The 22,704-nt window shown below is 41.2% G+C and overlaps 1 protein-coding gene across 5 annotated transcripts in view; it reads right to left on the bottom strand.

Annotated features, from left to right (window-relative positions):
* Positions 1-22,704, bottom strand: part of GRB10 (growth factor receptor bound protein 10) — a 213,564-nt gene that overhangs the window by 115,772 nt on the left and 75,088 nt on the right. For 4 of the 5 annotated variants that reach the window (XR_006279162.1, XM_038390917.2, XM_038390919.2 and 1 more), the window contains exon 3: positions 15,670-15,763. Coding sequence is in view for 3 of the 5 variants with exons in the window: in XM_038390917.2 (XP_038246845.1) it covers positions 15,670-15,763 (94 nt within the window). In the remaining 2 variants the exon portion in view is untranslated. Of the gene's footprint in view, positions 1-15,669; positions 15,764-21,662; positions 21,726-22,704 lie in introns of those variants that run through there. The other variant, XM_043508633.1, reaches the window with a different exon arrangement.

Genomic DNA, 22,704 nt, shown 5'->3' with positions numbered 1-22,704 from the left:
TTAAGAATTTTACAAAATATAAACATACTCCCTCTTATACCAAGACAACTGCCTTTCATATTTCAAATTGAAGTTTTGCAGGTACGTCAATATTTGGAGTTGGGAACAGGGCTAAAAAGGTAGACAGCAGGGTCTTGAATGAATAACCCCCCCCCCAGGAAGAGGTGAAAAGTCTACACTGAGCAGAGGGGGTCCTAACCCATTGCAGGCCCTAAACAGGAATATTTTGGGGGGCTCTGAACCACACAACACATTCCAAGAAAAGCGAATAGGGAGCCCCCTGGAGTTGTTCAGGGCCCTAAGCAATTGCTTAGACTGCTTATACCTAGTGCCAGCTCTGACACAGAGAAACAACTTTCCAACTCTAAAAGTGATTTTAGTCCCACAATGATTCAAGTGTCCACAGCAGCATTCTAACGTTTAATTACAACACCTCAAAAAAGGCTCTCAAACCCCTGAATTTAGTTAAATATATCTTAGTGTGTCCATCACTAAGAGTGTGTCTACACTTCGAGCTAGGAGATATACTAGTGCTAGCTCTCATCCTGCTACAGTGCTAAAGATAGCTACATTCTATGGAGGCACAAGCGGGGGAAGGGTAGCCAGCCCACGTATGTAGCTAGGGTCCCAGATAGATAGCCTCCACAAGAAGCTCTCTCCTCCCATAGTTCACACTGCCATACCTACACTCTATTTTTAGTGTGCTAGCTCAGTGAGTTCTTATCACAGAATAGAATATCAGGATTGGAAGGGACCTCAGGAGGTCATCTAGTCAATCCCCCTGCTCAAAGCAGGACCAATCCCCAATTTTTGCCCGATCCCTAAATGGCCCCCATCAAGGACTGAACTCACAACCCTGGGTTTAGCAAGCCAATGCTCAAACCACTGAGCTATCCCTTCCTCACCAGTGGGAGTAGGTCTCCTCGAGGTGGGAATCATGATCCCAGTTCAAAGGGCAGACAAAGCAGAGCCCCAGGAGGGACAGGAGGTGTGTGGCAGAGCAAATACCTGACTCCCAGTGCTGAGCCTTATCTATGAAGTGTAATATAAATGTTAGAAACAAGGCCCCAGCTGACAGTATTCATTTCTATTTTTCTACTGAGCTAGGGTCTTGATATTTGGCACAAATTCAGCATTGAAACGAAGAGTGAAAAAAGGTTAACAACTGTCACAGGATCCTAACAATGTTTTTCCAGCCAACTTGTGAGCCCTACCAAGAGCTCTGAATTAACTTAAGTTCATTAAACTAAGGAGAGAATGGTTAAAATATTATAGTCTGCACAACTCAAGTTGAGGGCTGTTAACTCCATGAAGCAGATAAGCCATTGAGAAGGGACAATACTACTTGGAACCCTAATTCCTCCCCCAAGGAAAGTGTATACTGTCCAAGTAGTTCATGTGCTATTGCACAGGAAGGAAAAGAATGATGCAGACTTCTAACTCATTACACAGGTAGTGAAGATGCACCACCAGCAGTAGATTATGGAACAGTTCATTTGCAGAGGAAACATCAAAGAGAACCCCAGTAAAGCTCAACACAGGTATCTGAAAGTCCATAAAGGAAGAAGCATGTCACCCCAAATAGACAGGACTTCTGAAAAGACATTTGATACCATTTGATACTTGAGACTACTACTGGGGGTGACATGCTTGCTGAAGTGTTACCTTAGTGACAGTAAGTAGGAGACCAATACAACAGGCTAGAAAAAAAACAATATAAAACGTAGGCCATCATAAACTCAGTTTTTCCCACTAGAGCAGATCAATTAGGTTTACAGTTTAGGGGTTGATTTTACTAGCCAATAGATCATATATATATATTTTTTTAATATTCTACTTTGGCAACACAAAAGCATCAGAAATACCATCAGCTTAATTTAAAGGCAGAACTATTTTCTTAATACCACAGGGGCAAGATTAGCAATGGTTTCATGGAGCACTGAATTTACATGAGAAGTCTGAAGTTGGAGACTAAGATGAAGAGCTTGACTCATCATCCATGCCAAAATGTATTTTAAAGGCTGTAGAGATTACTTGCTTTGGGGAGGTTTCCATAATAATAGGTGATATCATTTCAAAGACACGTATCTCCAGAGATTTCCCCTTGGGGGTTGGAGGGCGGGAAGAAGTGAATCAGACACCACCTCTTAACTAATCTATGGTACCTACCCCTACACATGCCAAGGGCTATTTCTACCCTACTCCTCCCATTAGAAAACTAGGAAGACCAGTGGTGTTAGACCTGATTTTATATCTGACATATGAGGGAAACGGCTGTTCCAAGCAATGCAAGACGGCACCACAACCAGAGTAGTTGCACAAGCATAAATCACCAGTTCCGCTGTTGGGAATGGGTGTCTCAGTCAGTGCAGAAAAAAGTTATAGTATCTATCAAAGTGCACCAATTGCATTGTTTAGATCATTAGGAGATGTATACTCATTGAATGGAATACCTATATCCTAAATAAATGACTGATGCAGTATGCACCTAGCAGCACCACACTCGACACCATTTAAATAAAAGAAATTAAGTTGTGGTATTTCATTTGGCAGATGCGTGTGCGATAAACACTAGAGATGCACTGAATCTAGGACACACACACAGCTGTGTGATGACAGAGGGCACATTTGTATAGATTGTGCTCAATACTTTGACAACTTATACATGGAGAGGTGATGCAAGAGTATGACCAGCTTAAGAGTGTTAGCTCCCCAGAAATGGAAATGGGAGTCAGGAAAAAACTAGGCAGCAAGCTGTAAACATTCAGTTACCTATGACCCCGAATTAAGAGATTCTCATTTGCTTCCCACTTAAAGAGTTTGAAGGGACCCACTAGAGAAACATCCTATCACTAGAACTGATTTGTACACACAGGATTTTGAACTTGAGGATTTGAAGGATTTTTTTTTTTTTTTTTTTAAAAAAAAGCTACTGGAACACTTGAGAGAGTTAGTATTAACTAATCTTGTAATTTAAAATTGATCCACCCAGATGGAGAATAAATTTTAAAAAGGCAATCACCTTCTCAAGCTGGAAAGTAACTGGTAAAAGAAAGAATCTTACATTAGCCATTAGATGCATTATTTGCACAGAGATTACTTAATAAAATAAAAAACAACAACTAAGAAGTGAATACTAACACAAGAGTTCAAATTCAGACCTTATGAACATTAGTGGAGAAACTGGAGATAAAAATAAATTCTTCAATCAACAGTTTGTCTCCTTTTGAGCCAAAACCTGCCATGACACACTCTCCACTTCACCTGAAATACAAACTGATACTTTCTCAGTTGTCTTGAGTTTAAATAGTTCCAGCTTACTAAGGGTGTTGGTCCAAAGTTAAGTGGACTAGCTCCACCTCCGATCTTCTTCACAAACATTGAGCACCAGAAATCATTTCCCCTTCAATATGCCTCCAGGATCTATTGCAAATATGGTGGTAGCTCTTAGACGTTTTCAGAACCTGTCATTTCTCTAGATCACGGAATAAGAACCTAAAAAGCTCACCTCCCCATCCCCCTCTCTCGCTCTCGCTCACAGACAAAATTTTAGCACTTTTCAACTTTTGGCTCATTTTAAAAGGGTGATGGGAAAGATTATTTTTATTTACATTATTGAGTTGCCTAAAGGCACCAGCCCCATTTTGCTAAACTCTGTACAATCGTGAAAGATGGTCTCTGCCCTAAAGACCTTACCCTTACCTCTTAATACAAACATAGAAATGTGGGGCTGGAAGGGACCTCAAGAGGTCATCTGTGTTCCCTGCCCTGAAGCATGATCATCAACATTCAGATTTAACCCGGCTGGATTACAGTCAGATTTGGTCCTCTTGCCTGCAAACACTGAGCACACATGCTTCTTTACTTAACTTAGTACCACTTAAGTCACAGGAGTAGAATTATGCATGTGCTGAAATGTTCGCAGGATGAGGATCACAGTTCTTATTATAAAGTTATGGGGGGGCTGATACCCTCATGTTGAGAGTTTCCACTTAGTAAAAACATATCTAGATAAGAACAGATGTCCAAAAGGATGGCTGGTCAGCCAGGGAAAATAAGTAGAAAAAACACCCACCCACGTGCACACTAAATGGCTTCTGGTCTGTTTCTTCTCTTTTCAAATCACTAGCAGCCTTATGTACAGAATTTTCCAGTTAATTCAATTACTAGTCAATTTGTTCCTCCTGTAATTTGATTCAAACCTCTGGGGCCAGATTTATTTTTTTCTAAACTAAAAATAGCACATTCCCTTCTTTGTTCAGTTCTTGTTTTAAGCAGATCTCTCAGTCAATGGGTTTAGAAAGTGGCCATATAAACTAAGGAGAAGGCCAAACCTCTCTGCAAGCTGTTTATTACTTCCAGGACACAGTATATAAGATAACAAGATTAGACAAGACGTAATAAGAACGGATTTATCTGAAATAAGGAGGAAGGTACTATAATAAGGCTAGTCGGGAAGTAGATGCTCACCCTCCCATACAATTACAGTAAACCTTTTTTGTACTGATGATGGCTGCAGTAAGTTATAAAAATGCTGCTGGCATTGTGCAAAGACTCATGGAAATCTGACTGCTTTTGGCATTGATTTTTTCAGTACCAACGGCAAGGTCTCCTACTGACCACCCAATGTATATAGGTTTCAGAGTAGCAGCCGTGTTAGCCTGTATTCGCAAAAAGAAAAGGAGTACTTGTGGCACCTTAGAGACTAACACATCTATTTGAGCATAAGCTTTCGTGAGCTACAGCTCACTTCATCAGATGCATTCAGTGAAAAATACAGTGGGGAGATTTATATACATAGAGAACATGAAACAATGGGTGTTACCATACACACAGAAAGGAGAGTGATCACTTATGGTGAGCTATTACCAGCAGGAAAGTGGCGGGGAAAACCTTTTGTAGTGATAATCAAGGTGGGCCATTTCCAGCAGTTGACAAAAATGTCTGAGGAACAGTGGGGGGATGCAAGGGGGAATAAACATGGGGAAATTGTTTTACTTTGTGTAATGACCCATCCACTCCCAGTCTTTATTCAAAGTCCAAGTTAAATTTGCAAACTGAATAAAATTAATTCCAATTCTGTAGTCTCTAGTTGGAGTCTGTTTTTTTGTGGAAGAATTGCAACTTTTAGGTCTCTAATCGAGTGACCAAAGAGACTGAAGTGTTCTCCAACTGGTTTTTGAATGTTATAATTCTTGATATCTGATTTGTGTCCATTTATTCTTTTACGTAGAGACTGTCCAGTTTGGCCAATGTACATGGCAGAGGGGCATTGCTCGCACATGATGGCATACATCACATTGGTAGATGTGCAGGTGAACAAGCCTCTGATAGTGTGACTGATGTGATTAGGCCCTATGATGGTGTCCCCTGAATAGATACGTGGACAGAGTTGGCAACGGGCTTTGTTGCAAGGATAGGTTTCCGGGTTAGTGGTTCTGTTGTGTGGTTGCTGGTGGGTATTTGCTTCAGGTTGGGGGGCTGTCTGTAAGCAAGGACTGGCCTGTCTCCCAAGATCTGTGAGAGTGATGGGTTGTCCTTCAGGATAGGTTGTAGATCCTTGATGTGTTGGAGAGGTTTTAGTTGGGGGCTGTAGGTGATGGCTTATAGCGTTCTGTTATTTTCTTTGTTGAGCCTGTCCTGTCGTAGGTGACTTCTGGGTACTCTTCTGGCTCTGTCAAATCTGTTTCTTCACTTCAGCAGGTGGGTATTGTAGTTGTAAGAATGCTTGATAGAGATCTTGTAGGTGTTTGTCTCTGTCTGAGGGGTTGGAGCAAATGCGGTTGTATCGTAAAGCTTGGCTGTAGACAATGGATCATGTGGTGTGGTCTGGATGAAAGCTGGAGGCACATAGGTAGGAATAGCGGTCAGTAGGTTTCCGGTATAGGGTGGTGTTTATGTGACCATCGTTTATTAGCGCTGTAGTGTCCATGAAGTGGATCTCTTGTGTGGACTGGTCCAGGCTGAGGTTGATGGTGGGATGGAAATTGTTGAAATCATGGTGGAATTCTTCAAGGGCTTCTTTTCCATGGGTCCAGATGATGAAGATGTCATCAATGTAGCGCAAGTAGAGCAGGGGCATTAGGGGACGAGAGCTGAGGAAGCGTTCTAAGTCAGCCATAAAAATGTTGACATACAGTGGGTACCCATAGCAGTGCCGCTGATTTAAAGGTATACATTGTCCCCAAATGTGAAATAGTTATGGGTGAGGACAAAGTCACAAAGTTCAGCCACCAGGTTTGCCATGACATTATCGGGGATACTATTCCTCACAGCTTGTAGTCCATCTCCGTGTGGAGGGTGGGTGTAGAGGGCATCTACATCCATAGTGGCCAGGGGGGTGTTTTCAGGAAGATTACCGATGGACTGTAGTTTCCTCAGGAAGTCAGTGGTGTCTTGAAGATAGCTGGGAGTGCTGGTAGCGTAGGGCCTGAGGAGGGAGACTACATAGCCAGACAATCCTGCTGTCAGGCTGCCAATGCCTGAGATGATGGGGTGTCCAGGATTTCAAGATTTATGGCTCTTGGGTAGCAGATAGAAACCCCTGGAACCCCGACCTGGCGTAATGTCTGTGTGGATTTGTTCTTGTGCTTTTTCAGGGAGTTTGAGCAAATGGTGTAGTTTCTTTTGGTAACCCTCAGTGGAATCAGAAGGTAATGGCTTGTAGAAAGTGGTGTTGAAGAGCTGCCTAACAGCCTCTTGTTCATATTCAGACCTATTCATGATAATAACAGCACCTCCTTTGTCAGCCTTTTTGATTATGTCAGAGTTGTTTCTGAGGCTGTGGATGGCATTGTGTTCTGCACGGCTGAGGTTATGGGGCAAGTGATTCTGCTTTTCATTTATATACTGCTTTTTCACTCTACATTTTAAGTTCAGGATTTATTCGTCCCACCACAAAGCAGGCTTGAGTTCTAATAATAGCACATCCCGATGATCCTGGTGTTTCCCAGGTACTGAAGTGAAAAACAATCCAGAGTGTTGATAATTACTAAGCACACTCATTGGCTGTTGAAGCAAAATACAGAAGTCAACACTGTGGGTAGCAAGTCAGAAATTTGTGGAAGTAAGTCAATCAAAGCTTGTGGGAGAAGGGACACAAAAGGAATGGACCATACTGCCAAAAAAAGAGCCCTAATTAAAGCTATTTACAACATAAAAATGGCCATACTGGGTCAGACCAAAGGTCCATCCAGCCCAATATCCTGTCTGCCGACAGTGGCAAATGCCAGGTGCCCCAGAGGGAGTGAACCTAATGGGTAATGATCAAGTGATCTCTCTCCTGCTGTCCATCTCTACCCTCTGACAAACAGAGGCTGGGGACATCATTCCTTACCCATCCTGGCTAATAGCCATTCATGGACTTAACCTCCATTAATTTATCTAGTTCTCTTTTAAACCCTGTTATAGTCCTAGTCTTCACAATCTCCTGAGGCAAGGAGTTCCACAGGTTGTCTGTACACTGTGTGAAGAAGAACTTCCTTTTATTTGTTTTAAACCTGCTGCCCATTAATTTCATTTGGTGGCTCCTAGATCTTATATTATGGGAACAAGTAAATAATGTTTCCTTATTCACTTTCTCCACATCACTCATGATTTTATATACCTCTATCATATCCCCCTTAGTTTCCTCTTTTACAAGATGAAAAGTCCTAGTCTCTAATCTCTCCTCACATGAGACCTGTTCCAAACCCCTAATCATTTTAGTTGCCCTTCTGTGAACCTTTTCTAGTGCCAATATATCTTTTTTGAGATGAGGTGACCACATCTGTACACAGTATTCAAGATGTGGGCATACCATGGATTTATAAAGGCAATAAGATATTCTCAGTCTTATTCTCTATCCCTTTTTAAATGATTCCTAACATCCTGTTTGATTTTTTGACTGTCGCTCTACACTGCGTGGAAGTCTTCAGAGAACTATCCACGATGACTCCAAGATTGAATTGGAATAGGAATGCTGGAGCAGGGGGATTAGCAAGTACCACTCCGACTATGTCTATGCCAGTCTTTAAAGTAGCACACAAAATAGTCCACTAGAGTAGATTTTATGGATCTACATGGTGTGCTAGCGGGGGAGTTTTTGCTATCTCTAGGTACTACTGACCCTACAAAAGTCTCATTTTTGCTATTAACTTGTGAATTTAAATTGGGAATCTGCCATAAGAATAGAGTTCAATGACCGTGAGCACTCTTTGGAAATCTAGAAAATTGACTGTTTATATGCTTAAAACCAGCATCTATATCACTTGAACTGCTGGCAAGATCTTCTAATGTGAACAGGACAGACTAGTCATATCATATCACTTGTCTGCTAAAAAAAAAAAAACAATCTGGCTGTGACGTGAGGAATAGCACTGTTCATTCTAGTTTTGAACAGGAAAGTAAAGAACTCCTGTGACATACAGAATTTTAGACTTTACAGCAGAGAGAAATAGTCTCTGAAGAGGAAAATTGTATCTGCGTGCTAAGAAAAATAAGTTGTAATGCATCTGTATAGGCAGCAAGAAGAATTTGACAGTTTGTATATTAACATGCTATTAGTTTACCTTTAATAAATTAATTAAGAAGTTATGATAAAGTGCTGCTTATGTGTGTTCAACTACCAAATACAGAATAGTAAGTAGTTGTGAGACATCTCAAAAAGGTAACTGGGAGGTATAAATACAGTGCATTATAAAATAACCACCACCTTCAACTATCCTCTAGGGATGGGTTTGACGCTACTTAATGATTTTCTAGAAAAACAACTGGGCTTTCACAATGAGACTGAAGTGCAATAAAAGGGAACAGAAACAGTAGCGGCACAGGCTTATAGGTTTAACCCTTCTGAAGTTTGAAAGATAAAGTCATTCAATTGATTTGTACTGGGAGCCTGCTGCACATTTCCATTACCTTCCACATGGTGAGCCACCTCTCTTTGCTGGAGACTATACGTAAGCTTGATAAATAGCATTAATAACTTCATGAGCATCCTAGTGGGAACGAACAAATTTATTTGAGCATAAGCTTTCGTGAGCTACAGCTCACTTCATCTCTGAAACTAGTGGGAACGGTAGACTAACTTCTGCGACACCCCTCTAGCAGCACAACCAGAGGGAAAGGCTGTAGCAAATCAGGGGAACATAGGCTGGGTTGTCTGGTCAGACTACTGGGGAGAACATGAGCATGAGGCTCCCTCCCACTCCAACTCCTCCCATGAGGCACAGCAGAGGCAGAATGCTATCTACCCACAATATTTCCAAATCAATGCATCTCAGAACGTTTTGTTCCACAAAAGGTTTTGGTGTTTTGACTTTTCACCCTCATTGGGGATCAAGACAAAAATGTCAAAATTTCTGGTGGGTCTAGTAAAAGACCCCATAAATGATGAGAGTTTCACCGAAGCACTCTTGGCTATAATTGCCCTCGCTCTCTCCTTCTGAACCCTTTGCCATTGGGCAGGGTACAGACTGCTGTACTTCAGCATACATACCAAGGCACTCCACAAATTACTATGCAAGTGTAAAATATTGAATATTGCTCTTATTTTTATGTGGAACTGAGATAAGGTGAAGTGGCCTGAAGTTTTCTCAAATCTCCCTTTCACCATTATTTCCCCCATCCCCCACAAAAAAATGCAACTTTAGTTGTCCCATTCTAATCATGCTATTACTTCCCCTTTTCTCCTTGTGCTTTTAAAGGTAGTAAATAACTGTTCTGATATACTTCGTCACTTTCCTTAATAAGTCTTCAATAAGCACTGTATAATTTCAATGCTTGGTTTTTTACCCCATCTTCTATTTTTGCTATGATTTCCCAGAAATGAATCATTTTTTCAAATAATATTCTGCTTTCTGAATACTGAAACAGAGCTTAAGCATTTCAGCCTTTTCTATGTCTTCAAATTTTACACAGTTTGTTGATGTTTCTTACTTCTTTATTCTCAATGGCTTCAATCTTACAAAATCTCCTCTAAGTGCTATCGTATGTCACACAGATTTTCTGAGGTACAGGAAGATACTCCCCAATTTCTGTTGTCTGAGGACTGTACTATATACTTTATCCCTAAATGGAGGGATCATTCAGTATTAATATCAAACAATGATTTCAGTCCGAAGTGCTTGTTGCTCATGGAAGTGACTCATACCAGGAAAGTGTATTGGAAATAGCAAACAATACTATTTTTATAGCTATTGTAAAAATAATTGTATACCGAACTGCAAGTTGCAAGACCCCCTACTTAGGGGAATTGGGAGTACATTCCCTCATCTCACCCTCAAATGTTTAGCCCTTTTAAAAAAAAATGCCTGCCTCTGTGGAAGGATGATTCAGCTGCAAACAAGTACTTGAAATGCCTGTAGTATGAAAGAGCTTATTTAGGTAGATACATTTGGCAAGAGTTTCTCAGCTCTCAGATAAAGCTCTCACTTGTGCCCTTTTTTTCCAGCTTACAGGGAATAGAAGAGATTCAGATTCCTCAGAGGAGTATAACAACTTTTGTACAGGCCATGGGCAGAAAGCATGATTTAGAACTGGAAGCACTTGTACCAAAGCTGTTCACTTATAAAGAGGGAGGAGGGGCTGTAGTTTAAGAGCCACTGGTAAACTAATGATTGATAGAAACTGTTAAGCCTGCTGCATTCAGAGAACCTAACTTTCACTGGGGTCAAACATGAAATGGCAATGAGTGAGCGTATACAATAGCATAACAAATATGAGATGCTGAAAGTTCTGTTGCAGCATTTCACAAAATTAGACATCTAAAATAGTTCATCCAGCTCTAAACAGGCCAAATTCCTTCAGAACTTCTGCTCAGGTTAAAGATTTGCTGAAGCATGATTTCCCAAACTGTGGTACATGTACTGCTGGTGGTAAGAGAGCTTGCTGCCCTTGGTACACTATAACAAGATGGTTGTTCCCTTTTAAGTGGTGGCTGGGACTGGGGCCAGCCAATCCCTATTCCATGGCATTGCCTCTTTAAGAAAGCAGGTGTTCAAGGGAGCAGCAGACTAGCTGGGGGATGGGACCAGGTGTTAATCAGATAGCTACATCTACCATGATAAAACCCAGCTGTTAGGTGACTCCCCACTGGAAAGAGAGGGCAAGCAGCCTGGAGAGGAGAATTACTGGAGAGTGACTTCCTGGAACGAGAGCCAAAACCAGGAGGGAGATTGGTTGGCTGGCTAGGGAAGCCTGACTTAATCATACCATACCCCCATAAAGGAAAGCTACCATGCTCCAGAAACAAGGGGAAGTAGTATGTTAAGGACCAAGAGAAACTCCATGGAATAGAGCTGGAACCTGGATATTGGTGGGATGGAGAAGCTTGCTTCAATTACAGCATGTCCCAGGAAGGAGGGCTGTGGAATCCCTCTAACCTAGAAGAAAGAGCTGAGTCCATGGACCAGGGCAGGAGGACCTGTGGGAAAGGCTCTCTAGAGGCACCAGAGCCCTGCAGTGGTACTGGCAGAGCTCCCAGCCTCAAAAGATCTAGAGAGGAAACTAGGAACTGGAAGCCTTGGAACAAAACTGAAGCCAAAGATGCCTGGGTAAAGCCCTCCCACCTCTCTACCCATCCTGTGAGCCTCTTCCTCTTTTACACATTCACCCTCCCCCCACCAGAGGCAGCCCCCTGCCCTTTTACACACAGACACAAAATATGCCCCTGGAACTCCAGCCAGAACCCCTATCCTCAATCAAGCTGAGCAAGAAATAGTTTTTCTTGCAAAACTGAGATTTTGCAAGTTTTCCCATTCTGCATCAGGATGAAACAGACATTGTGAAGATTTTACACACACACACACACACACACACACACACACACACACACACACACACACACCAAAAAGAAAAGAAAAACCAGAGAAAGACCCATCCACTCCAGAATAACCAATAGCCCAGTGGTTAATGCACTCACCTGGTATGTGGGAAAAGTTCAAGTACCTGGTGTGAATCAGGGACAGTAGAGACCTGAAGCTAGGTCTCCCACATTGGAGTGAGTGCCTGGACCACCAAGCTCATGTTCTCTCCGGTTGTGACCAGAAATTCCATCCTGGACCTAAGAAACCTTTCCTAATGAAAGCTGTCTCAAAACTGGTATGTTCCCATGAAATATTTCAGTTTTCACAAGTGAGCATTTTGTGATGCAAACATTTTGTTTAAGAATTCCAACCAGCACTGAACCTGTTCAGTGTTGAAGGTCTTTTGCTCTGTAGTTACTGGATAAGATTGCAATTTTGTAGGTTTACAGAGTAGTGCATGAGCAGGTCATAATACCAGAGAGAACCAGCGTGTAACCTGACGTGGTAATTTAGCATTAACAGTTGTTTACAATTTCATAGTGCTATAAAAGCATTAAGTAAGGTTATTTTTGCACTGTAAAAAGGGGGAGATGCAGCAGTTAAATGAAGTGTCAGAAGCACGCAATCTGTGGGAGAGTCAGGATTAGAATGCTGACATTTCTGGTTCCTAGTCCTTTGCTCAGTCCATGCTCCCTATACAAACAGTCTGATTACAATATGTATCCATGTTAGCATGCAAGTTCACTTGCAAACTAAATACCAACTATATTTACCCTGATTATTTCAATTTTAACAGAAAACCTAGAAGTGGGTTTGAGACATGACTTGACAATTTCTATTCATCTGCTGCAGCATAAGGAACACTGTTTTTTATCCAACAAAATTGGCCTTTACTTACTAATTGATAGCATATTATTAATTTTTATCAAATGTCGGCCTTATTGTTCAAGTGGCCATTAAAGCAGCCACTAACATTATGGAATACGTTTCATTGAACCACAATTGTTAAATATGTTGGAGTAGTTTGCAGGACTCAAAGTAGTTCAGGCAGAGAAATATCAGGTGCCACGTAAGTCTTCATGTGATCACTGATGGTAACAAATGAGAGAAATAGTTGGAATTACTTGAGCGCATACCCAGAGATCAGAATCCCTAATTTGCTGGAGCACAATGAAGGTACAAAAAAAATGAAGAACACAAGTTACAGATTGCGGATATCTAAATAGAGCCCATGTATGGGCCTTTTCAGATAGCATAATGCCGAAGCAGAAATACTGAATATTTGTGCTGAACCACTCGCAGGCTTACAATGTACCAGTTACATGGGACAAAATATTTCAAGTGCTGACCCATGTAGAGAGATAGCACTTTAAACATTATTTCCAAGAAATCTCAGAAGGTTGAGGCCAAGGAGCAAGTGTACATTATGCACGGGCACACAGTGACAATGGTTCTGAGAATAATAAAAGTATCATGATGGAAGGTGACTAAGCTAATACCCAAGACAAATCAGGAAAAAAAAAATTTATTTATGGTATTCCTAATGTCATCACATTAGTGTTATAGATTCACTTGAATTATATTAAATCCACATTAGGAAAAAAGGAGTGGAAGGGAAAGAAGCGTTTACCTATGGAGAGTATCAGGAGACTTCTTGACCTAGGAAAAGGGCTTCTGGCATCAGAAAGCGAGGCTTCTCTTCAACATAATCAAGATCCTAACTCTATCTCAGGGCTTGTCTCCATTACCTGCTGGATCGACAGGCAGGGATCAATCCAGCGGGGTCAATTTATTGCGTCTAGACCACCAAGTGCTCTCCCATAGACTCTGGTACTCCAGCAGGGCGAGAGGCACAGGCAGAGTCGACAGAAGCGCGTCAGCTGTCGACTTACCACAGTGAAGACACTGCGGTAAGTAGATTTAAGTACATCGACTTCAGCTAGGTTATTCACATAGCTGAAGTTGCATAACTTAGATCGACCTCCCCGCCCCCAGTGAAGCCCAGGCCTCACTGAGCACTATTAAGCATTAACAGGTTTACATTCTAATTCTGTGACATAAGCCTGAGAAGACAGTAACTTTTTGGAAGAAGTTCTACATCTGGTTACAAAGAAGGAAATTTACCGATGGCTTCATAGAATGCCATTTCAATCAAGTCTGTCAAGCAGTTTGGATGAGACAAGGAAGTTTTAGAGTGCAGGTAAGGCAGTCTCAGGTGAACGAAAAATGGAATTTATCGGCCACAAATGGTATGCGTGTGCACATTCATGCAGAAATAAAAAGTGTACACAGTGTACAGGATATCTGTTTGTGGCAATCTCTCTCTAGGAGTATGTTCAACCCCTAACACATAGCACAGGTTTTAGAGAAACAAATTTAAAACCTGAAAAGGGTAGGCTCAGATTATAAAAAAGTTCAAGAATGTAACTACTTTTGAAAACTTAAGTAGTCTGGGAGGTTTGCAAATCATGGAATTCAAATCTTGCTGATCTTGACAAATAAACGGAGAAACTAAATTTCCAGCATTTTTTAGAAAAGTGAACTTAATTCTATTGTACATTGTTAATGGTGCCTTATTATTGTATTGACTCTGTCAAAATTAACGGCTGCATTAAACTAATTGCACTTAGGGCTGGTTTTCAGAAAGTGCTGAGCACTCTACCACAATTGAAGCTGTTAAAAGCAGTTAGTAGTTGGCACTTAATGTGAGCCCTTCAAAAATTAATATAATTAAGTTTGTATAGAACCCAACTCTCTACAGCAGGGGTGGGCAAACTTTTTGGCCCGAGGGCCACATCAGCATTGTGAAACTATGGAGGGCTGGGTAGGAACATCTGTGGCTCTCCAAATGGCATGGTCCCCGCCCCCTATCCACCTCCTCCCACTTCCCGCCCCGACTGCCCCACTCAGAACCCCCGACCCATCCAATCCCTCCTGCTCCTTGTCCCCTGAGCGCCCCCTCACCCCTAACCACCCCCCAGGACTCCAGCCCCAACCCCCCCGTACCCTTACTCCCCCCCCGGAACTTCTGCCCTATCCAACCGCCCTCTGCTCCCTGTCCTCTCACTGCCCCCTGGAACCTCCTGCCCCTTATCCGACCCCCCACTCCCTTACCATGCTGCTCAGAACAGCAGGAGCTCGCAGCCAGGCTGCCCAGCAGGAGCAGCAGGCCAGAGCACTGGCAGAGCAGCGCAGTGAGGCTGCGAGGAAGAGGGGACTGCAGAGGAGAGGCCGGGGGCTAGACTCCCATGCCGGGAGCTCAGGGTCCAGGCAGGACTGTCCCGTGGGCTGGATGTGTATTTGTCTAAACCATAACCTGATCCTGGTTATACTCCAGGAGCTCTCAAAAGTCACAACTAACCTCATTAATAGGGACAAGAAATAAAGTGTTATGGGACTTTTCATACAGGAAACAATTACACAAAAAAGTGATATGAAAAATTTCACTTTTGTTTTGGCATTATGGACATGAATTCAGGGTTCTCTTTTTCTGGTAAAAGTTGATATACATCATGCAAAGCAGGTAAGAATGTCACTCCCGTCGCCAATCTATATGTATCAACTCTTCCAGAAAAATGAATACTCTGAAGCTAGGTCCTGGCAAGAAACAGCTTTTAAACTAGATTTGTAATACAGTATTACAGGCGTTTAGTACTTAAACATGTTATGGTGAAAAACTTAGAGCAGCTGCGCAAATGGAGAAACTGTATTACTAAAGGAGCTCCTGGTTGTCTTCATTCATAGATCATAAAGCAGTTTGCAAAGAGGAAGATATAAACAATTAAATGTTTTCAACAAATGTAGAAGTCACATTTCTTCAGAACATACAATTCTAGGGTTCACTTCCCAGCATCTTAACCAGACCTAATTCCACCCCATTCCTTACCTTGGTGATTTAAAGAGATGCGATTAGATGGTTCTTGGAATCCTGGTTCCACCAGATCTCTCCGAGTGTGAGCTGAAGTCTGATCTACATTATCCTAAAAACACAAACAGCAGAAAATCTGATCAAAATATGGATTTTGTATTCTCCATAATCTAAGATACTAAGGCAATTTGATTTAAGAGCTGAAGAATGTTTTCTTCATACTGTTGTGCTATAAAATTCTTAGGAGCTTCACAGCTTTGTCATCTTTAATTCCAAGGACTGTTGTTTAGGATTTCTAGTTCATTAACCAGAACTGTCCAGACAAATAGATTGTCTACTAGCAAACCCTAAAGGAATAAGAGATTCAATTTAGATATTCATCCAAAAATCCAGATATTAATCCAGACCTCAATTCTGGCAGCCTCACAAAATCAGGCTTGAAAAGCTTTAATGCTTTTGCTGGCTCAAAAAATACCATGATTTCTTGAAAGCCTTCTGTACTTCTGCCTAAAACCAAGTCTTGCAGGGAACAGGAAAAAGGAGGGAAATCAAAAAAATAGAACTAACTTTATTTGGTTTACTAAAGTCAGCATTTGAAGGAAAATTAGAGTAGATTCATATTTTGCCTCAACCATTTTATCAACGTGTAAACACCTAACATTTCTAGTTTGTTGAAACATTCCAGATTGAGAGTTGATTTACATTCTAGTATTCCAGGGTAAAAACGATCTATAGCTCATGACAAGAATTTAGACCACGCCTCCTTAGAGGATGTTTCTAACAGCAAAAGGCCACTTCAGTTCTAAAATGAGTGCCAGTTGATATTAGAAGTCTCAGACTTGCTGCTTGAAAAAGACTTAAGTCAGTATGTACGAAATCTATCAATTCAAAGATTTCTAGGTGTTGACAACTCAAATGCCAACGGGTTCATAGAATGACTGCAATTTTACATGTAAAAGTGGAGTTTTAAAATACCACTATCTAGTTGTATAATGTTCCAAACCCTACAAAACGAAACAGTACAAGTCAAGAGCTTGATATCCACGCCTTCATACTGGCCACACGTACACACCCAGACCTTCCATCTTTTCTGCTTATCTTCACATGACTTTTCTTGTCATTTGTGCCACCTTATTTTGAATTCAAACTAGTTCTCTTAGTCTCATCCTAAGACCACAAGAACTTTCCTGATTACATGAAATCCTATTTACCTGTCTCTTTTCTGCACTTGTTAAACTTTCTATTTTAACACTTCAATGTAATTAATCAATGTAATGCACATTGCCTTTAGAATGGTGGTGCTTTCACTGCAATGCATGCAGTTTTCCTTTCTACGTGTATGGAAGGCGAGATCATGGCTATTCCCCCAAAACCTTAGCATAGTGTCTTTGGAAGGCAGGTGGAGTGGGGCTCTGAGGGTAGGGTCAGACAGACAAGTTATCTTACATTAATGCAGAAACCCCTGACTCTATCCTGAAAGGAATTTAAGCCAAGAACTCACACTGATGAAGTGAGCTGTAGCTCACGAAAGCTTATGCTCAAATAAATTTGTTAGTCTCTAAGGTGCCACAAGTATTCCTTTTCTTTTTTTGAAATTAACTGCAACTGAGCTATTCCAAACCCAGCACTGTACCAGGCTTACGCATTAAACATCTCAGACAGAGAATAAAGCAGAATGATCTTCCATACTGTGCAGCGTAATGACGTTCAGAACTCTAGTATGTGTTCCACTCCACATCAGAACATCAGACTTCAATTTTCAGCTGGTGGCTAGATGCATGTGTGACACTGCTGCCAACAGGCAAACTCATTATAATCAATATACCACTTTCACGGTATTTATCCATGAAAGGTAGCATGTGAGGTCTCTACTGAAAGCTTATAACTTACCAGTACTCCTAATCATTGTGAGATGTGTACATGGTTAATATTTAAAGAACACATAACCATACCGAAAACTAACTCCAAGACCATACGCCAGGCATAGTCACCAGGGAACCACAAGTCTTGGTGAAGGCCCATTCAAGTGGGAGGGAGTTGTCACCACTCCCCAGTGAGGTAATGCAAGGCTCAATTGTCTACCCTTGCCCCATCCCAGCACATTCAATGGAAAACCATCAAAGACAGCTGCAAACAATCAAAATCACTTGGAGGTAAAATGGAACATTGTAACAGACAGGATCGCACTGCCTGTGAATAAAGACAAAAGATTCGTTTTCAGTATATCACAGGGTGGGGAGAGGCACTCTGGATCCATTCACTGAGGAGACATCTTGTTGAGCGGGAGCATTTCATGAAAAACTGGAGGTTCCTGGGAAGCCAGCCAGTTCTGCAACAGACTGAACTTTGGCGGGGGAAACCTGCTTTTATTGGATAGGAAAGGTATCTATAAAAGCGTAGGCCGTAATTTGCATTTTACGATTTTGTTTTGTATTGCAACCATTTGTTTCCATCACATTCTCTTGTTTCTAATGGCATCTCTAGTCTATTTTAAATAAACCTTCTTTGTGTTATAAGTGCTCATAAGTGCCTTAAGGTCAAGCTGGGGTCCACTGCACCTTTGAGGGCAGAGGACCTGGGATTTCTGAGTATCCAAGTGTCAGGGGCTGGATATCGCAGGGAAACACTTCAAGGGGACTCGGCGACTGGGATGCACCTTTTGTTAATCTACAAGGCGAGGACAGGGCTGGCATAACCCTGGGGGAGCCTGCATGACTGACCAACAGGCTGATGGTGTTAGGGAGATAAAACCCAGCTACCACGTGCAAGACTCCCTCTTGCTGGGGACAGGGGATAAAAAGGTGGCTCTCAGTCCTGGGTACCCCGAGAACTGTCCCAGCATGGCAGAAATATAAAATATTGACAGATTAAAAGTCTTCTGAAATAGCAGAGGTCATGTTTCAAGAAGCACAAGGGTGCTAATTCTAGTTCCCATGCAACAATTTAAGTTCAGATGGCATGTCAGTATTGCATGCAGCCGCAGACAGTCTTCCCATCTTGAAGCTCACATGCTTAACTAGTACAGCAGTTGAGAAACCGAACAAGGAAAGGTAGTTACACCAGAAGCCGTTTTATTTGCAAGTAGGCCTTAAAGTGTTTTCATTGTCCCACCAAAAACCAAGTAAAATGTCTGCTAGAAAGGAGACACACACAATACAATGCGGTTACAGAATACAACAGCTGTATGCAGAGGGTCTTTTATCTTTGACTCCCCAACAGTACTAGATGGAACAGTTTTACTGTAGAAGATCCAACTTCAAAAAGCTGTGGCCTGGGGATGCCTGAAAGTCTGTAAGCTTATTTAAGAATAAGCTTACAAATAAATTTCCACTGATAGAGAGAAATGCCATCCTTTCTGAGGCAACCTTTGAGTTCTTCAGGAAGGTGCTTAAACCACAAGCCTTTCTCATAGACTCCAACTTAAAGATACAGTAAAATTTATCAGAAGGTGTAGAGTGACTGTCTTTGCAGATGTCCTAGTTTGCTTCAATACTGGGCAATCCTTCCAGTATCTTCTATAAAAACATTTGTTCCACATTTTTGTCATGAAAGCATGCCCTGGGCAAGGATTTCCTTAAGGTATTTAAAGCCAGGGCAATACACAGTAAAGTGACAGACTTTCATAAACCACACCACCTGTTAAAGCAATGCAGGCAGCAGAGAAAAGGTAACTACTATGCCATTTAAAAAAAAACAAAAACCAAATGATAGTTTCACATGACCCTCCAGGATCTATTTATGTAAGTTGATCAAAGACAAACAATGGCATGTTGCCAACTGCAGTAGAAATCAGACTGGACACTGGAACAAGGTTAAAGGTTATATAATTGTTCTGAATCGCCGTACAGCCAATGAAGTTTTATTGTTTTGTGCAACTTACACGCTAAGTTTGTCAGCAACGTAGACACCTGCTTTCTTCCATCATTCCTTCCCCCAGCTCAATCCACGCTTACAAATCACGTTTTCTACCTATTTTTATTCCTCTCCCCTCTACCAAGTAAGTGCTTTCATCCTGAAATTAAAATATGCTCTCCGACTTGACTTATTACAGTATCAAACCACAACAGTATTTTTAGAAGCTAGCTTAGGCACCAGCCCCTATAAACTTACTTGCATGAAGTATTTTGCATGTCATACAGCATCTGTGACTCTAAGGTTGATTAATCAAGTGACTAGTGGGACTACTGGAAGCATATGAAGCAATGTTTATTTTTAATAGTGTCTCCTACAGCAGTTAGCACTTTGTGAAGACAAACAAAACAGATTTAACAGATTAGATTTCAATGCCATTTTGCAAACTTTAGTATTGCATGACACAATCCAGTGGCTGTATCATACTTTAACAGGGCACAGTCAGAGGCAAAGACAATATTCTCTGTACATTAACAGTCAAAATCTGGGATTATCTGACAATCTAGAATTATCATCTGGTAATTCATGGCATTATATCAGTTATCCAACTTTAAACTACTAAAATTACTAGCTATTTGGGCTAGCATGGCAACAATTTCTGTTATCAAAAGAAAAAAATTAAACCAGACATTTCAAACAGAGGATCAGTCAACCTTACTCATGACTAGCTGCGCTGTCTGCATACATTTTTTTCTTTAAAATCACTTTGTGGTTTCAAGTGTTACAGTTCCTATTCCATAATGAGTTAAACTGCAAATAACAATTGATATTAAGAGGCAACAGCTTTATTAAGCTAAAGAAAACAAAAAGTTACACTTCCCTCCAGTTTTAATCCATAGATTATATTTTTGCATACTAGTAGTTTCCAGGGAATAGCTATCCTGTTGCATAGTAGACTCGGTTGTTTTCCCCCCATGTCCTTTCATAAAACAGTGCTAGTCCCTTGGACTAATCCTATGATCAGATGGATTGGCAGAAAGGAGAAATAACCAATACAAAATAGCTTTGAAACCACCATACTTGTTCCCACACTCACCTTTGATGTAGTCCTATTGCACTAGTGTGTCAATTAGGTAATAAGCATATTATGTTAGCTTTAAAAGACAAACAAAAATAGGGTCTTCTGAAGACTACTTTGTACTATTCTTTACTTTCCAGATCAAGGAGCTTCTGCATGCAAGTTGATGGACAGTGAACTGTGCAATGTTTACACTAACAAGAACAATTCATTTCTGCTGGGTGAAGTAGTTAAATAGGAGTAAAAAACCCAACAAAAACCTTCCTCTTTAAGCCATCCCCACCAAATCAGTTTTACAGCTAGATTCGTATGTTAAATGTCACATTTAAGGTGGGTCCAACTAAAGTTTCACATTCTATGCTAACTTGCTCCCTTCTGTTCATCTGTAGCTTTTGACCTTCCCTGCTATCAAAGAGAGTGACTGTCATATAGACTTGTGGTTAACCAAGTGAAAGTAGATTTTCCTGTTGACTGCTCAGCGAGTTGGTGCTCCAACATCTGAACAATACAAAGTGCTATTGAATCTACTCAAGATTTATCACTATATTTCTATTTGGGGAGTTCAAGCCCGTTTCCCCACAGTGAGGGCCATCATAAGCCGACCCAAACCTAAGCCCAGTCCCAAATCAAAACAAAACAACAAGGTTTGGGTCAGTGTTTGATTAACATGTTCCTTCCTAGAAAGGTTTTTAAAGCTATTCGAGAACATGCACAGCTGTTGAGGAGCCCAAGGTCCCTTACCAAGCACCAATATACTCTGGGGCTTACCCAACAGCAGATGCCCCAGGCCATGAAAAACTATTTGAGTTCACAGGCAACAGGGATTCCCAAGAGAAGGTAGAACTGCTACTCAGACAGGGCTGTGGAGAAGGAAGGGGTCTGCCAAAGCTCAGGTTCACAAAAACATCCAAATATATAGATTCTCATCTAGAGGTTTCAAGTTTTTCTTCACAATTCATATTACTTCACTCTTCTCCCTAGGTTCCATTCTGAGCATCCATCAGCCAAATTTTCTCCATGGCCCAGCTTTTTGCATTTTATGAAAGATGCCAAGAAAAAATTGAAGGCTTTGCATACATACCCAGCAGATGACCCCTAAAGTGGATTTTAGCTTAATTGTAAGGAGCTCCCCGACTCGCTTAAAAATGCATTGCAAGACTAACCTTGCAACTCAATATCCTGTGAGTAGTTTTCCTGCCTCTAAACTGTTTTGTCATCCGACTGAGAACCAACCGCAAAGGTGAGTATCCTCTGTCAAATAAGCAAGGTTCAGTGCAGAATTTTTACATTCTTGTTCAGAGTTTTGACACCCAAGAACTTTAAAACCCCTTTTTAAAACTGCCAAAAGACAGTCACTGTAATAAAATAAGATCAAAATCACAGGAGACTGAAATAGTCTGCCTTTACAGTACATACTATAACTACTGCTGGTCAGAACCCTAGAGGCCTGGGCAAAATAAACCAACACTGGATTGTTTAGTTAAGATAGCATTCGAGTGAAGCTCAAAGGATGGAAACCCCTTGACAGTAAAATTTCAGTCCAGCAAGAGAGCTTCTTTTTTGGGGTGGAGGTGTGCTGGATGAACTCTAATCCTAAATCCTCATCTGCAATGGTGGCACCTGGATCCTATATATCCAAATGCCTTGAATAGGAATACCATTCCTATCCCTTCATTCATGAAGCATTTCTTAGTAGAGAATCCTATAGAAAGGTACTGGATTTATACTCTATATGGTTGAACTGAAAAGACCGATTTTCACCACTGGCAAGAGAAAGAATCAGATTTGCTTTACAGAACATTAAGAATGTTAAGTGATTTGTTTTCATTCTGGTACTACGCTGAACTCTGGCTGCTGCAATGAGAGTACTCTTTTATCCCAGAAGGTACCACCAGGAACAGTAAATCGCTCTCATTTACAAAAATTTGTCTTTCAAATCAGTCTCAAGGAAAACCGATCTATCTAGTCAGAAGTGGATTAGAAAGTTTCTCTAGTATGCAAACCCTTAAATGATCTAGAATTCAGTAAGAGCAGTATGCTACAAGTTGAAGTTGAAGTACAAGTTTTCCCTCAACTAACCCAGAAGCCAATATACTGTACCAGCTGAAAAATTTTACCCTTGT

Source organism: Dermochelys coriacea, chromosome 2, assembly GCF_009764565.3.
Source record: "Dermochelys coriacea isolate rDerCor1 chromosome 2, rDerCor1.pri.v4, whole genome shotgun sequence".
In the NCBI taxonomy this organism is placed as follows: domain Eukaryota; kingdom Metazoa; phylum Chordata; order Testudines; family Dermochelyidae; genus Dermochelys; species Dermochelys coriacea.
Note: the sequence above shows the minus strand (reverse complement) of the source record. Positions and strands in the feature narration are given on the sequence as shown.